The 16,298-nt window shown below is 44.1% G+C and overlaps 1 protein-coding gene across 6 annotated transcripts in view; it reads right to left on the reverse strand.

Annotated features, from left to right (window-relative positions):
• The window catches only part of LOC108126518 (irregular chiasm C-roughest protein), a 116,093-nt gene that overhangs the window by 70,158 nt on the left and 29,637 nt on the right, over positions 1-16,298 (reverse strand). For all 6 annotated transcript variants that reach the window (XM_017243139.3, XM_017243138.3, XM_017243135.3 and 3 more), the window contains exon 2: positions 10,674-12,015. In XM_017243139.3, the coding sequence (XP_017098628.2) occupies positions 10,674-10,818 (145 nt within the window). In that variant the 5' untranslated portion in view covers positions 10,819-12,015. The remainder of the gene's footprint in view (positions 1-10,673; positions 12,016-16,298) is intronic.

The following is a 16,298-nucleotide window of genomic DNA, read 5'->3' on the forward strand; positions in this document are numbered from 1 at the left end:
CGCTTAAGTGCCCGAATCGTAAAAGGAGGCATTCGATAGAGTGCATGTGTTATATGGTCGGATGCATTCCACAGTTCCCCAAATGGGGCACAGCTTGCACAAAAATTGCCGTCAAACTGCGATGTCTCACCCCCATTTAGGCCGGCCCCGTCTCACAAAATCTAGTTTCCATGTTGACCCAGTTTTGGGCCATGTTTGCCAGGATACATTTATTTCTCTGCTTTCACGCTTTTTCGTTGTTTTTAATTATTCCACTTTTGTTGTCTGGCCTGCGACGATTCCTTTTGCCTCTGTTCTGCGGATTTTGTCGGCTTGTCACATTTGAATGAAATGAATGAATGAGCCGGAGATCCTTTGGCCAGGAACCTAGGCACCGGCTGCACTTTCCGGGCGCACAATGTTAGCCAAACTAATCGGATTAGTGTGTCCTACTCCCCTTTTTTTCGTGTTTTTTTGTCACGTGTGTTTGGGTGTGACGACTGGATCCTGGCTTGTGGAGGGAAATATAAGGATATTCGGAGCGAGAGCGACTTTCGCTCGCTGCCTCGTTAGCCCAAGTGACCTCCATTCGGGAGTCGGCACGTTTTAGTGTAATTAAAAAGATATCCCGCCAGACAGCCGGGACTCGTTCGGGGACACCTTTAACGCTCTGCCGCTGAAAAGATTTCTCACACTGTGACGTGACAGGACTGCAGGACGAAATCGTTGCCATTTCGTATGGCAAACGAACATAATTTCTGACGTATGCGATTACGGAACTTGCACTGGAAATGGACGCACAGGACCACTATTACTAAAACGGAGACAAAGGACAAAGCGAAACAAAAAGCTACAAGCAATAAAATGAGAAACCGCGCCACAGAAACACCAAAGTCGGGACAAAAGGACATCAATCAACGGGGAGAAGAGCGGGTGCCACTGGCAGGATGCGAAAGGATAAGCGTATTGTACCAAGGAAAGTGCTAGCCTCTGTGCTCCGCATATCCTCGTGGCTGTTTGTAGTTGTTAGTTTCATGCAGCAGCGACGACCACAAAATACCTACAAGTCACGGGAGTCAGGGCATCACGAAGGAGGGCGGGGCTAGTTTGCTGTCAGTCAGTCACTCCGCCAGTCGGTTGGAGGGGCAGACAGACGAACAGGAGCATAAATATAAAATATGTACGTGCGTGTGGGATGCGGTGTGCTGAACAAGATTAAAGTGTTACCAGCTCGGGGCTGAAACAATAAAAAACAAAAAGTAATTCCACTCATATTGGATGAGCGACACCAGTAATACTCTTATAAAAAAAATGGAAGAATAAGCCGGGAAAATTTTTGCTTTTTCCAAATATTATTCAGTAAGCCTCTTTAATTTTTTCAGAAGCTTTATTGTAAAGGTTGTTTTTTAACAGAACTCCGAATGACTATATGTTGCTGAAATAATTTAAACTGAATTTTCTGGGTTGCAAGATCACTCCTAACTCCTTCATTGTCCTTTGTCTTTGAGGGTATTATAAAAATAAAAGCCACAGGATTGAAACAACTTCTAAAACTTGAACGTACAAATGGTATAAAACGGTTGGCGTTGTGGTTGGCTGCCCCAAACATTGTTGCCGCAGCACAATTAAATGTGGCAATTTCATATTTAGTTTTCCGTGTGTGTCCTGATTAAGATGGGAAGCCCAGGAGCGGGAAAAAAGAAACTGTGGGGGGAGCTCTACCTGTCGTCTGTCCAATAGTCTTGTCCCACTTCCGAGTCCACAATTAATCTCTGCCGAGTGGGGCTGGAGCGTGGGGCAGGGGATGGTGGCAACATCAGTGACACTCGCACAAGCCCAGCCACTTGCCACTGGGAGATGCATGTGTCTGTGTGAGGGTATTATTTTATGGTTCATGGTAATTACAGGTGTCGCTATAATAAATTATCTTTGAATTTACTGTTTGTCGTTCTCATCGTTGTTCGTTGTTGGTTGTCCTTTGTTGTTGTTGGTAATGTGAATGTTGTTGTATGTGTTGTTGCCAGTTGGTCGGTCGTCCGTTGTTCTTGTCACCGGAGCAGTCTTGTCAACGGATCCATTGGCCAGGATAGTGAATGTGTGCAAGGGAATGTGTGTGTGAGTCGGGATAATTGGCTGCCCCACTGCTCCCGCTCCCGTTCCCGCTCGCTGCCGATGTTCCTGCTGCGGCTGGCAGCTCGCATGTCCTGGCATTGATAAGCTTTATTAAAAAGGATAATGAGCCTGTGGTTGTAAGCACGCGCATGTGTGTGTGAGCCTGTGCCAGAATGTAATGCGGTTTTGTAGTGCCCAACTTGAATGTATGTGTGCGAGTGCCACTGCCCCGTACATGTGTCCATTATAAGTTTCGCCGTTGTTTACGAGTTGTTGGCTTCTGTAGTTGTTAATAGTTATGAGTTAATGGAGTTTTTGTTGAATTTTGCTGTTGCTTGTTCTTGTTCCTGTAGCTGCCACCGTTTGTTGCTTTCCGTATCCATTATTATTTTCGGATTATTATGATTACTTTTGTTTGGCCGCATAATCAAATTAACTGAATGCGGAGCCCGGCCCCTCTCTCCCCTCCTAGAGTTGTTGGCTGGCAAACAAGTATATTTTTTTATACCCGGATTCCTTATCCTCCTTTTCCGGCCCTGTAAACACCCCAATAATTGCACAATCATGGCATCAATGTTTTTCCGTTTTCGTATGTTGAAGAAAAAGCTTTTCTCAAATGACTTTTTGATGTTGCTGATTTTGATTTGATTGGCCCGAGTATGAATACTTCAAAATATTGATTAATGTTTGCTATTTTTTGCTGAAAAATGCATACTAGATGGAGAATAAATCTTTTAAGATAAAAACTAATTCACGCCTTCCTTTTTGAATAAACTGCTAAGCTAAGATTACAAATAACTATAAATCTTACTTTGGGCAAAAATATTTTTATTAAAATATTACCTTGGTCTGTAAATATTTTCAGTGATTTTTCTTACCCGAACAGTGCTACATTTTCTTTCTCGTTAGTTGAAAATAATTGTCTAGGTACTCATTCGCTGCCCCAGTTAGAGTTTGTATTTTTTTTAAGCTTTCCTCGGGCTTTTTCGGGTATCGATTTTCGTTTCTGCAAGTGGGCGGAGCTGGATTGTTGTGTCTGCATTTTAACTGGAATTTAAATGGTTTTCGAACCCGAAATCCTGTCGAGAAGCACGTTTCGAATGCACTTCACATGCAGCGCATTCCCTTCCGTTTCTGGATTTTACGGACTTACGTCGCCGTTTTCCGTTTGCCGTTCGTCGGTGTCTGAGTGCCGTTCGGGATTAAAGTGTCCAAGTCGGATGGCCTGCTAGTCGGTGGTTTAGTTGGTCTGGTTAGTCCGGGTGCACTAAGCAGTGCGGTTGCGTCGGGTTGACAAGTACATGAAGCTGTTCGGTCTGTTTATGCATGTGCTGAAACGGCAATTTAATGAGCATGCCAGGTATAATCCTCATCGACGCTCCCTTAACCCCTTATCCGCCCCCTTGCATCAGAAACTCAGTTCCTGCCGAAGAGCTCAAGTCCTGCCACTCGAGGCAAGCAGGAAACGGAAATTACTTTGCAAACACTTTGCACCAACTTCACCCCACATTGCTTAGCCGCCCTTAAAGCTGGGCCAAGCGCCAAGGACCTGCCGTGTTGCAGGAGTCAAGCGAAGTCAGCGGCGGGTTAAGGTCCTGGTCGGTCGTCTTCGCCTTGCGTCATTTTCATTTTCTTCACGCTATTCCTGGCTTTTACTCCTTTCAGCCTTTTTATGGCCACCGGCAGTATGAAATATGAATTGCGGTTACTTCAAAAATCTCCCTCGCCTGCCTGGCCAGCAACAAAAATCAACTGCATTTAACTTTGTTGTGCTTTTCGTAGACGTAGTAGTCGCTGCTGCGGCACATTGCCATTTTATGGCTAAATCCACTTTGGCAACACACACACCCATACAGGGGTATACACACACCCGCATCCCATCATACACGGCGGAAAAGAGGAAGTGGAAGGAAGGAAGCAGGACACAGTCAGGTGGCAAAGGTGGCCGCCCAGCCACCCCTTCGTGTCCTCTGGCTTATTGAAACTTGTTGTAAGTTAAATTATGGCCGAAATGCTGTTCACTGCTGCTGCTGCTGCTGTTTTAGTCCTGGCTAGAGTCCTGCTCATGTGTGGGCCCGTGTGTGGTGGTCGGGGTTGGGGGTTAAAATTACCTTTAAATTGAAAATTATTGTATGTGCGCGCGCTCGACTCGCACTCGAATCCTCGAATCGCAGCTCTTCCAGCGTTCACCTGGCTAAAACATAAATTTCTGTGGTTTCTGCAGCAAATTGCGTTGCCAGTACTTTTGGGTGAGTATCTTGGGTGGCAGCGGGCTGAATTACCTTTTCAATTTGAGACCCACTCTCGGGGCGGGTAAATGAATTAATGTGTGAATGGGCGGAAGAGATCTTAATTTATATTCATAAACATGGAGAGGCCGGAATCGGGGCTGAGATTTAAAAGCAATCCTCCGTGGGAGAAGCCAAGTGGACACCAGTTGTCCTTTTTGTCAATTTTGAATGGCTTTTAAAATGATTAAATTTCATTTGGGGGCCATATCTGCTGCTGTGACAGGCGGACAAATAGACGAAAATTCCGGACAGATGCCGGAACATTTTTCGACTTTGGTTGGCTATCGGTATCTGTTCAATTTTGTTAAAAGAATAATCTTTAAGTGAGCTCTTTAAGAACCAGCTTCGATACTTTTTTTGGCCATAACTCTTGCAAGGGCCTGGGTTCAACAGTTTTGAACTTGCGGAGGAGTCTGTGACATTTTTACCACGCTTGGCACGCGTTTGTCGTTTCGGCAAATTGTCGTGGACCCCTGCCGCACCTAAAAACCACACAGGCTCCACCCGGACTTGTTTGTTTGCCTGACGGGCTCGTAAATAAATCATTTGATAACTTGACGCGTTGCCTTCCGCCAGCGATACTCTGCCCCCCCGGCACACTTGGGTATCCCCAATCCCCTATACCGTATCCAGTGTCCTGTATCCTGTATCCTGTGGTCAAGGCCTCACCTCAAGCGACTGGCGACTTGTCCACCGCTACAAGATATTGTGATTTATTTGCTTTCGGTTGGCTGTGACGTGACGCGACGTAAGGCAATATCGATTGGATCTAACTTTACGACCCACACAGAAAAATAGCAGAGTTTGATTAAATTCCGTCTATAATGGATCAAGAAAGGTTAAGGAAATTAGGAAATCAAAAGCGAGTTACCCAATTAAAGCATATATTTTTGATTAACTTATTTCTCTAATTTAGTGCCTAGCCAAATTTTCTTTCGGTGCATATTTCATTCAGCTCGCCAGCCAATTTCCAGTTGCCACTTTGTTGTTCTAGCTTTATCTGGGCAAACTTTTGGCGTAACGCAAAAGCCAACGCAAACGAGAAACCAGAAAGGCGTCGTTAATTTTTACTGCAGCTTTCGGGCCAAAAAGGGGCCGGGTAGCAACGGGGCCGGGCGTTGAGGTTCCGCCGGACATTGCTGAGGCAACCGCTCGCAGTTTCAATTATCTAAGTCCGCTCTTTCATGTGGCTGCCGTCAACAATTTACACTGGCTTTGGGTGGGCCAAATAGTTGGAATTCCCCCAAATTGATTTCCTCTGTCGTGGCCGAAAGACGAATGCGAGTTGGCTCATTTGGGTCGGAAAGTTTTGCCTGCGCCAAAAGGTAAGCCCACCGGCCGGGCCGTAAAAAACTCTTTAAGCTCTTCCCGAGGCGCCCATACCTCCCCCTCCACCTGGAAGGCGGAGTAAAAACATAAGGCGGCCACGACAGGGTTTTCCACTTAGGGCTGTGGCAGGGATCAGGTTGCGGCATACGCCGGCCGTCATAACCGAATCAATATGACTGCCAGGAGTCGTCAGGTGCAGCTGGCTCTCGCTCGAGCCAATCAGCTATTAATAGAGCTGAGAATCAGCTTAGACGGCAGACTTATGGCCCAACCGTTCGGGGCTCGGCCCCACACATGCTTGACCCTAAGAAAACGGACAATTTTCTATTTATAATCGTGCTGAAACGGAGACCTGCCCTAAGCCTTCTCCTTTTCTTCGCTCTCCTACCCACTAGTACGGGGATTAGGTATTTGAAAAGTTTTTGACCCAAAAGGATTTGGCATGTGTGTATTTTAGGGGGTAAAAGAAGTCTTTAGCCGGCACTCTATAGACAGAGATATATCTCTGGTCGGATTTTGTTTGGCTGACTTTGTTGCCACTTGCCAACAAAGGCAACCTGTCCCGGAGTCCTGGGTCCTCCAGTCTGTGTCCCTGCCATCGGATTTGCCTATTTGCCTGAATGGCCATTATCGTCATCTCCATCATAGCCAGACCCGGCTTGAGCTCCGGTCTAAGCCCTTAACCCTAGCTCCCCTCTCCTTTCTGTGTTTTTGATCTATGCCACACGACCAGTAACTCACACTGGCACAAAAGTTTTCAGGCGCCACAAACTTTTCGGTGGCTCTGCTTTTGGAAATCGCCGAACCTCCTCCCCACAGTTGTCATGGCAATTCTGAAAGGAGATATTCAATTTGGTTGGCTCCTCGTCTCGTAATAACACTTGCTAAACAGTTTGAAGTTCTTGGGCCACTTTAAATGGCCACAAATTGTTGTCGGGATGCCGATGTTGCAACTAATTTCATTAAATTAACCGAAAAGCCTAGTGCATCAAAATGATCAACTCATTACCCAATTTGTGTGGAACTGGTAATTAAAAGTGTTTTCAAGTTTCTGTTAAAACTTTCGATATACTTTGGCAAACAAAAGCTCAGGAATCCCGGGGGAATAATGGACTTACGGTCCGGCGATCTAAGACCTTGGTTTGCTGAAAATTCAAACAATACGGCCAAAGCTCATCAAGCGCATCAGCCGGTCTTAGCCTGGCCCTGAGCTGACAGCTTTTTTTTCTAGAAGACTGCGGCGGAGGAGGAGTCGAAAAACTGAAGCCGGAACAGAGGCTGTGGCTGCCACCAAATCCAGTTTTGCAGCCGGAGTGGGTGGAGGTTTGGTGGGTGTAGAAATCCGGCGGATTGTTTGGTGTATGCCAGGTAGTAAAATTTACAATTTAAAGTGCATGCATAATGAATGCTGTTTGCAGGCAAAAGACTTGCAGCCCGACCATGACCTCGTCGCATCCCTCTAGACAGTACTCTTAGCCCCATAGCTTGTGGCTGCTCCTCCGGCCATGTAACAGACAAAACGAAAAATTACGTACTATACACAACAAGTCAACTCTAGGCAACTCGCTGCTGGAAAATACTTAATCTGTGCCAAATTTCATGCAATAAAGAGATGCCCTAAAGTACACTTGAAAAACTAAGCATTTTTGTGGTAAACTTAAAAGCTCACGTAGTTTAATAAATTGAAAATACATAATCAAAGAGTACTTCATGCATGAGTATAAAATGTACTATTTAACTTTTCAATAAAGCTTTAATCGTTTAAATTTGGTTTACATAAGATTTTAAGTAAAAATAAATACAGATTTTGAGTCTTCTTTGATTAAAAGTTACTTTTTAATATTTTTAAATAATCCTGATTTATTTCTTTTGAAAAATACCCTTAAAAAGCTAATATCATGGAGAGACTGCCTCAACCCTGACTGAAGCAGCCTTTCTCTGGCCTTTGCTTTGTTTTTCAGTGATTTTTTGGCTTATTTTGCATTAGAAAAGGACTATCTAGCCCGGGAGAAATGTACCACCACCCTGGGCCCTGGATATGTCCTGTGGATGTGTGTGTGTACATATTTGCCCGACTTTGCTTGCCAGTACACACACACTCAAAGATCTACTACGGTTGAAAAATTTGTGCATAATTTTGCTTGGCGAAAATATGCTTTGGTCCTTGAGGAACGTATAAACATGGAAATCGATGACAGGACACATGCCTAGCCCCCTACCCCCAATTCAGAGCTCTTTAAACTCCCTTTGTTTGCGGATTAAGCACCCGGGATACTGCTATTCCCCATCCTCATCTGCATCTTCAATTGAGCCCCAAATGCTGCGTTCTCTAATTTAATTAGGCGCGTGCCACCGCAGGAAGCTGTTTGCAATCAGGCGTCGCATACGAACACCTTTGTGTCCTGGGATCGGGACCGAACTCAGCTCAGCACGATGTTTACATGTGAGCTATATTTTCATTACGTGCTCTGTGCTCAGGGCTCCACGGCAGCCTTGGCCCCCAACCGCACCAGAGGAAGCGACAATTTTTCCATATTTTCCGCAATTTTCCGCGCAATCCTGCGGGTCGCTGTTTCCTTTAATTACAATTTGGCAGTGCCTTTGCGCAATATCGATTGGGGCGAATCTGTTACCTGAATCTGAAACCTGGACCCGGCTTGATTAAGTTTTGGCTTTCATTATTTTAGTGGGCCATTAAAAGTTGCCACCCAACTTGGTGTTGCGTTCAACTTTTCGGGGCTCCAACTTTTGTGATTTTTCCATTCCCCAAACCAGGCGGGGCATGGTTCCTATTTCCATTAGCACACACACATTGACACACTTAGACACACACGTTGGAGCGTTACTGATACCCAAACCGAAGCCCATTAAACACATTCCAAAATTGAAAAGTCATGTTGGAAGTTCTTTCTTACTTTGCTCTGTTTTTGGACAGTTTGCATGATTTGTATTTATCTGGGCGAGTGAAAAGCTCTTATCAGTCCCAGTCGAGAGGAGGGAAGGCGGAAACTTTCAGTTTGATTACTTAAGAATTTGGTCAATGATTTCGAATAAAGCCAAATAGTTGTGCAAAGTTCAAGTGTGAGAGCGCAGCAAGGATTGTTCGATGGTATCTCGCACTCACACCCAGGGCCGTAATAAATTTCAAACTGCTTGAGTGCCACACACGCTCACACACAAGAACACATAAATGAAAGGAACAAGGAACTCTCGCCACCATGATGTCCTGGCCATTATCCTGCATATAAAGTTGTTCATTTCCTTGTTGTTTTTTGGTCATTCCTGCTTTGATTTCGCCCCTGCTCTGGCCGTGTTGAGACCATTGTATTGCATACATAATAAATTTTATGAAACGTAAATTTTTATTGAGACCAATTTTTGTCGCTGCCATAAAAGCGGCGAACATGAAAAGAAATGCTCGTTCCAATCAAAGGCGAATGTTTTATTTATAGGTCCGTTTCAATTTCGAAATTAATTTCGCATTAACTATTTTCTGGTTCCGGAATTAGGAAAGCGACGGCAAACACAAACGACAATATACGAAATGCTCCCCAAAATAAATAACAAATATTGTGAATGCCGCCCTGCCCCCAAAACTGGCTAAAACATTTCAAAATGGTCTGAATTAGCAAAACAGCACAAATGGAGAGCAAATAGAGAGAAAAGACAAAGCCCAAACCCAGGAAGCCTGGAATTTGTTGCTGTAAATGAAAATATTGCAAATCAAACCAGGCGAACTGAAATGCGAATGGCAGGGGGACTTTGAACCGTGCGACCGAAATCAAATGACAAATGCTGGGCCCAGCTGCTGATCTGTGATGGATAAATAAAAGAAATGCCCCCGAAAAAATAGTGTATTGGAAACTAACATTGACGTTGTAGCCCCATTGTTTTCATGCATGCGAAAATGGTCCGGCAATGGTCTGTCAATGGGTGTGTCAACGCTGCGTATACGTAATGTTATGTGAACTTTCAATTTAATTCGTCATTTTGATTAGAAAGGTAAACAGCTATTTAATTAAATTCAAAATAAAAGCTAATTAGCAGGTATTCTTGTTCTTACAAATAAATTATTATGTCAAAATGTGCGTGTATCGGAAAAATGGTAACAATAACCATTTACATTGAAAATCAATTTGTTTCATTAATTGCCTTAAACTCTGTTCTGAGCCCATACGATTAAGCAGATTACACTTGTGAGAAAACAACATGCCGGATGATTTCGAATGCATATACATAATAAGCAGTGATATTTATTGAACCGTTTGTTGCTGCTTTTTCAGCTCATTAAAAATTCAGCATCAATGCTGTAAAATGCTTGAATTGATAATGAAATAATGAATGTATATGCATTTACGTGCCGAACGCTTTAAGCGGCTTTCGGCCAGGTAATTATATTTCAATTATATGGTGACTGACTCAAGAGATCCAGAGTGACCCAGATCTTCACAAAGGATACTGTCGGAACTCTGGAGAGACATTTGAAAGAGAGAACGAACTCATCAGCTCACGGCTCATTAGCACGTTTCAAGGAGCGGGGAGTCCTGCCAGACAACTTGATTGAACTTCAATGAGCTCGAAGATGCTTTCTCCTCCGTAGCTCAAGATTAATGCTAATGTGACAACTTAATCGAAAGCCATTTACAAGTCATGTCAAGTGGAGACGGTAGCCGGAGAAGGAGATGGCTATGGCGATGGAGGCAAAGTCTGGGCCTTAGATCCCCATCTACTTTTTTCATCTGCTCGGCATTATGACAGGGTCCTAAAGTAGGCTGCCTCTTATAGGGGGAGAAAGGACACAGCATGACGACGACAAATCCATAAAAAAGCACGTTAAATATTTGCATTAATTCCGGGGGGTGGCGCCGCCCGATAAGTCTGCCCTGCCCTGTCCTGGAACAGGAAACAGGAGACAGGACGAAACGGGTCGGAATGGGAAGGGGAACTGCTGTTGACACTTACCCGGCAAACATGATGCGACTGCGATGCCGATAAGGAGCAATAGTTGGCCTGTTATCTTCGTGCTGCCAATTCCCATCCTTGTGCTCCTGCTCCTGCTGCTACTGCTCCTTCTACTGCTGCTGGGGCTCCTGTTTTGGCTGCTCATTTTGCCAAAGTCGTTTGGCGCTTATCACTAAATGCGTTACTTTGTCAACGACCCGAGTGGCTCGGGGTGGCGTTAGCTGCTTTTCTTTATTTATTTGATTTTTTTTTTTTGTTATTTTGGACGTTGGGTGGGGCAGACTTTGACTTTTACTGCACGACTCACTTTCAGTGTTTACCGCTCAATTTTGTGTATCAGTCAGTTATGTTTATGACTACGGCAACCGCAACTGCAGCCGACTCCAAACTCGATTCCGGCGTTCTTTTTTTGCATAAACAATAAAAAATATAGCATAACGTAGGCCCGAACTGTCATGACAAAACTCAAATACAAACTGCAAAGTTGTATTTCTCGTATACAAAGTCCCTCAGTACTTGATATTTGATATTTTTGTCTTAGTTTCGGATGTTCAAAATTCGAATTGAATCCAATCGAACCGAATCCGAATCCGAGTCTTTTTTGCAGATATTATTTTTTGTTTCACGCCACGCGGATTTCTGATGGTTTTTTGTTTCTTAATCAAAAATTTACACAATCAAGAAAGGATGCGGCGTTCCGTCAAATGAAAGCACAGTGGAAATTTTCAATCAAAACTTTACTATTTTTTCCCCCCTATACCGCGCCACTTGCTCTATCTCACTCGCGTTTTCTTTCCCTCCCTGTCGCTCCGTGTCTGTAAGCCCGGCTTTTTCTGTTGTTTTTGTTGCTTTTTAGCGCTCGTTAACTTCAGCGTTTTCGTTTTGTGTCTTTGTTTGTTTCGACGGTTTCCGGTTTCTTTTTTTTTTTGTGTCTTTTTACAGCTTTTTGTTTTCTCAATTTTTTCCTCAATTTTTAATGCAATTTCCACGCTTAACTGCACTTTTTGCCATTTTTCTGTTAGTCCTGCTCCTTGTGATGTTGCTGTTTCTGCTTCTGGTCCTGCATTGCATTTATTTACACGAAACAGGAACAGACAGAGGCGAAATATGTACACAATTGGCTCCTCTCGCCCAAATCCTTCGGTGACTGCACAAATTCAAATTACGTTTGTTGCTATTCCCGTTATTGCTAGTGCCTCTCATGCCCTCAAATCAGATCGGAGCGGAGCTCTTCAGTTGCCCATCAAGTGGCTGTGGCCGTTCTCGAGGACACTGGTCTGGTCGCAGGATCTAGGTCTGGACTTTGTCTGGAGAGCAGCCGTTGCATCTTTTTCGCATGAATCTGAAAAGGATCCAAAAGAAGGAGCAGTTAGAATGGTGGATGTGAGCAATTTATTTAGGAAACATATTTAATAATTCAGAACCGAGATGTTGGCTTCTTTTTTTAACTTCCCCAAAATAGAATATGGAGACTTTAATATTAAAACCTAGTAATCCTGCAGGGTATAAAAATAGGTTTTAATTTGATATTTGATGCCGGTCGCAGACTTTTATTAGCCTGTTCGCCAGAGGTCCTTAGCCCATTTCTAAAGAAGTTACCAGGAAGTGATTGCCAGGAGGATAATGTTTCCTCCTGACCCCACGTCCTCCGTTTGACTGACGTGTGTCTAGGCTATGTCCTCACACCATCGAGTCCTTTGTTCCTGGACTGCAGCTATTATTATGCTTTATTTTCCGCTTGACACCTTTGGGCTGCGTTGCGCATTTCCTTTCCGCAGTCACTGTATGAGTGCTCATCCACGTGGCATTTATACGCGACTTTTTCCCATTCGCATGCAGAATTCTCCGGGTTTCTTTTTTACGCCCGCATATCCCGACCTGGCCAGGAGGCGCTCAACGCGCTAAGCCAAGGCTAAAGTGAGTGCCCCCGGCTGACGGTATACTGGGAAAAATACTAATGGAAAAATTATTTTTTAATTTATTTAAAAGGGGGGTGGAAAATCACACCTCATTTTTATAACTTAACTTTATTTTTTTAAAAACTTGGAATAATACTATCTATAAAATGTAAGGGATATGGGTTTACTGTGATATGGTTTTTCTGGGTGTAGATAAGAGTAGAAAAAAGCCAGTGGTGGGCTTTGGGTGGAGGATGCTAGAAGGGTTGTACACTTTCTTATCAACATGCACGTCGACGTCGACGTGAGGCAGAGACGTCATGTCGTCGTCTGAATTGAAATTTATTATTCTGCTTTGTCGTGCGTGTGTGTGGAGCCTCCAAGCGCCCCCTGCTCCAGCTCCGCCACCCTTTTCACGTCGTTTTGTGAGTGCCTGGCACTTTTTTGAGGTGGTCCTGTCTCCTAGCCCTCCCCCTTCTGAAGCATTTAATATTTTTCTTTTCTCCACGCTCTTTTTCATTTTTTTTTTTTTGTTTTTGTGTTTTGCAGCCATCCCCAGTCAGTACTCTCCTGCTTTTACTTTTGTTAATTGCTTTTCATCTGGGGTAAGCTGAGAAAATTTCTGGGGGCCACCTTTGATGTGCGACCTTTCATTGAGTTGGTCTCGGCTGTGCTGTTCTTGTTTTTGCTGCTTTGGGGTCTCGCACTTAGGAATATTGTTCACATGTCTCAATTATCCTTTTGATTTTGTACACATGAAACAACCCCATTCCTTTCGGATGAAGTTTTGCGCTTTTGTTGGTCCAATTTCAAAGTGAAAACTTGGTCAAGAGAGTGGGAAATGCTCGGAATTATTTCTTTACGGGTAAGTTTTTATTAAAATACTTTAAACGGAAACTAACCGGATCCTCACATCTCACTTTCCGCCATTTGATATGGCGGGGTTTAATAAGTAGGCACTAAAATGGGAATAATTTAAACAGTATCATACAGGATAAAAGAGGAATCCTCTCCGGAAAACCAATGGTCACAGCTCTTGTCCAGCTTTTTCTGTCCAGCGGCTGGCGCACCAAAAAAGAATAGGATGAAATTGTATTTAGTTTATTCTCCCGTTTCTGCTGACAGTTGCCGTTTTTGTCGTTCAGCCAGTGAAAAAAGGCGCTGGCACAAAGAAAAGCTGAGTTGGAAATTATGCAAAGATTATGTGCACAGCTTGAGGGGTTGGAGGATCCTGGATACTGGAATCCTGGATACCAAATAGACTGGGCAACTTAACTTGTCGCCGTGGTGAGGTGGATGAGGTCCTGGACCAGGCACAGTATCCAGACCCTGGGATCCTGGGACAAGGCCCAACTTAAGTCGAGTGACATGTAAATCTAGCCTCAGGTTGCGGCCACGGCAGCTGCTGCTGTTCCTGTAAAAGAGTTGCGGGCAAAAAGCGTCGAGATGATGATGATAATGCGGTCGTTCCAGCGCCACACTCAATCCCCCATCCTACAACTCCCACCTCGCCCACCGCCCATTACCGCCAGCCACCATGCCCAGGAGCCACATTTTCCTTCCTGAAAATCAGTTAAATGAGTTTGTTTACATGTTACGCCGCTTTTTGCGTTTTTTTCTCCAACGACTTTCAACTAAGGGCGGCGAAACGAAATAATAACTGTGGGGAACTTTAGAGCGAATCAAAATATACTCTAGAATTTCCCGGAAATTAAATAGAAAGACGCTCAAATATACACAAGCTTCTTAAAATTATACCATGGAAACAGCTCATATAAGTTATTTTTGACTATAGTTTGATTTGGACTTTGGAGATTTCTGTAAGAGTTTACAAAACGAAAATACTCCAAATGTATGCAAAAATGGTAGGCTAGACGCTTGGGACCCCGGCGGACGTCTATAAAGGACCCAGGAAGCGACGCGACATTGTCTGGACGCCGTTTTTCTGCGGAAATGGATGTAGGGGAAAAATCCCCATACAATTTACTTTGGTAACTCGATATATAAAGTCGCAGGCCTAAAAGTATGCAGCATATAATTTGCGTTTGTTTGCCACTGCTGCCGCTTGCTTTATGTAATTTGCATGTAAACATGTGTTTTGTTTACCCGAGAGTGTGTCTCGATGTGTTTCTGTGTGAGTGTGCAAGGACCTGGTGGAAACGGCACATATATATAGAAAAAAAAAAAGGCCGCACTCACACTCGCAGGCTAAACCATGGAGCGTTGAAAAAATTACACCCAACATCAAATGATTTTGTTTAACATATTTTGTTATTAAGTGTGGAAATGTGCATATTTCGCTCCGGCAAGCCAAACCCCTTTTCGGAGTCCTTGGAAGTCCTCCTTGTATTTACCCCTTCCAACTCTCTGCCACGACTCCGAGTTCCTCGCACCATTTACTGTTCGTGCCTGCAGTAAATTTCCGTTTGCCATCTTTCAGGACGAGGCAGCCAGACCTGGCATACTTCACTTGAACTTTGTGTAGCGTGAACTTCTTAAATTATTGGCCTGGCTTTCATACAAACTGCAGCCCGGATCCCACTGCCGCCCACAAAGTTCACTTTCGGCAATAGCCGTTTTCCCCCGGGGGCTGGCGAATTATGTTTTGGCAAGTTCCTTAACTTAGTTTGCGGCCAGATTCGACCTGCTGCCTTTTGACAATTGACAGTTCGATGGCGCGCTAAAGTTTTGCCAATTAGCCCCGCTTGAGCCCCCTTTTCATGTTTCCTTGGGGTGCATATCACGTTGGGCAATTTGTTTACTCCTCTTCCTGGCCAGAATGTTGTTTTTTTTTTTCAGCCAACAACTTGAGTTAGCAGACGCACGCCATAGAAAATCTATAAGCCAGGCACACACAGAGCAGTTGATAGATAAATAGAGAAACGACAGGGCAGTCGGAAATTCACTCACACTTGGCCATAACAATTTCTTTGGACTCGGATCCAGGACTAGAGCCAGATCCAGACGTGGCCGCACTTCCTAATGCCGCTTGCAACGTTTTGATGCAGGCCAATCAACGTGGCAGCAACATTATTGTTGTAAGCGAGAGACGTTCTACTTCCTCCTCTTACAGGAAAAGAAAAAGTCTTAAAATTAAGGGCTTCCCCATAAACTACAAATTGAAAAGCTTAAAAGTAAGGTGATACTGGGAAAATAATATCAAAATCATCACCCAGTAGCATACATAGAGTGGAAACACAAATAAACTCTGCAGTTTCTTGCCCTTTTATGCCGGAATATGTGCAACTCTTACTCCTTAAATTCAAGTTTTGTGGTGAAAACTCATTTACTCTAAATGGATTTTCGTTTTTCCTCCGTGTATAGCTTCTCTTTACGTTTCTTATGGCTTGCAGGGGTAGATGTGCTTATGCCGTTCTGCCCTTTCCATTGCTCCTACAAACGAGCACTTCAATTGCTCTAGCTGCGGCAGTAAATACAAAGTGTTAAATGCCCGGGGCTTAGTGCGGGCATAAGCTAAGCAAATACGAGTGCACGTATATACCCCATATTAAAACTCAAATTCAAACTGCAGTTGCAGTTCCTTTCCCTTTGCTGCCATTCCAATAGCAATCCCATTCCCTTTCGCAATCTAGCTTGAAGTTAAGTCCAAGTCGGCGCGCCCGAACAAAAGGCGTTGTATTCATTTCTTATTTAAAACTACTACTCGTTGGCTGGCTGGATGGATGGCAAGATGGGTAGACTGGATGGGTGGGTCGATGGATGGATG

This window comes from Drosophila bipectinata, chromosome 3R, assembly GCF_030179905.1.
Source record: "Drosophila bipectinata strain 14024-0381.07 chromosome 3R, DbipHiC1v2, whole genome shotgun sequence".
NCBI lineage: Eukaryota > Metazoa > Arthropoda > Insecta > Diptera > Drosophilidae > Drosophila > Drosophila bipectinata.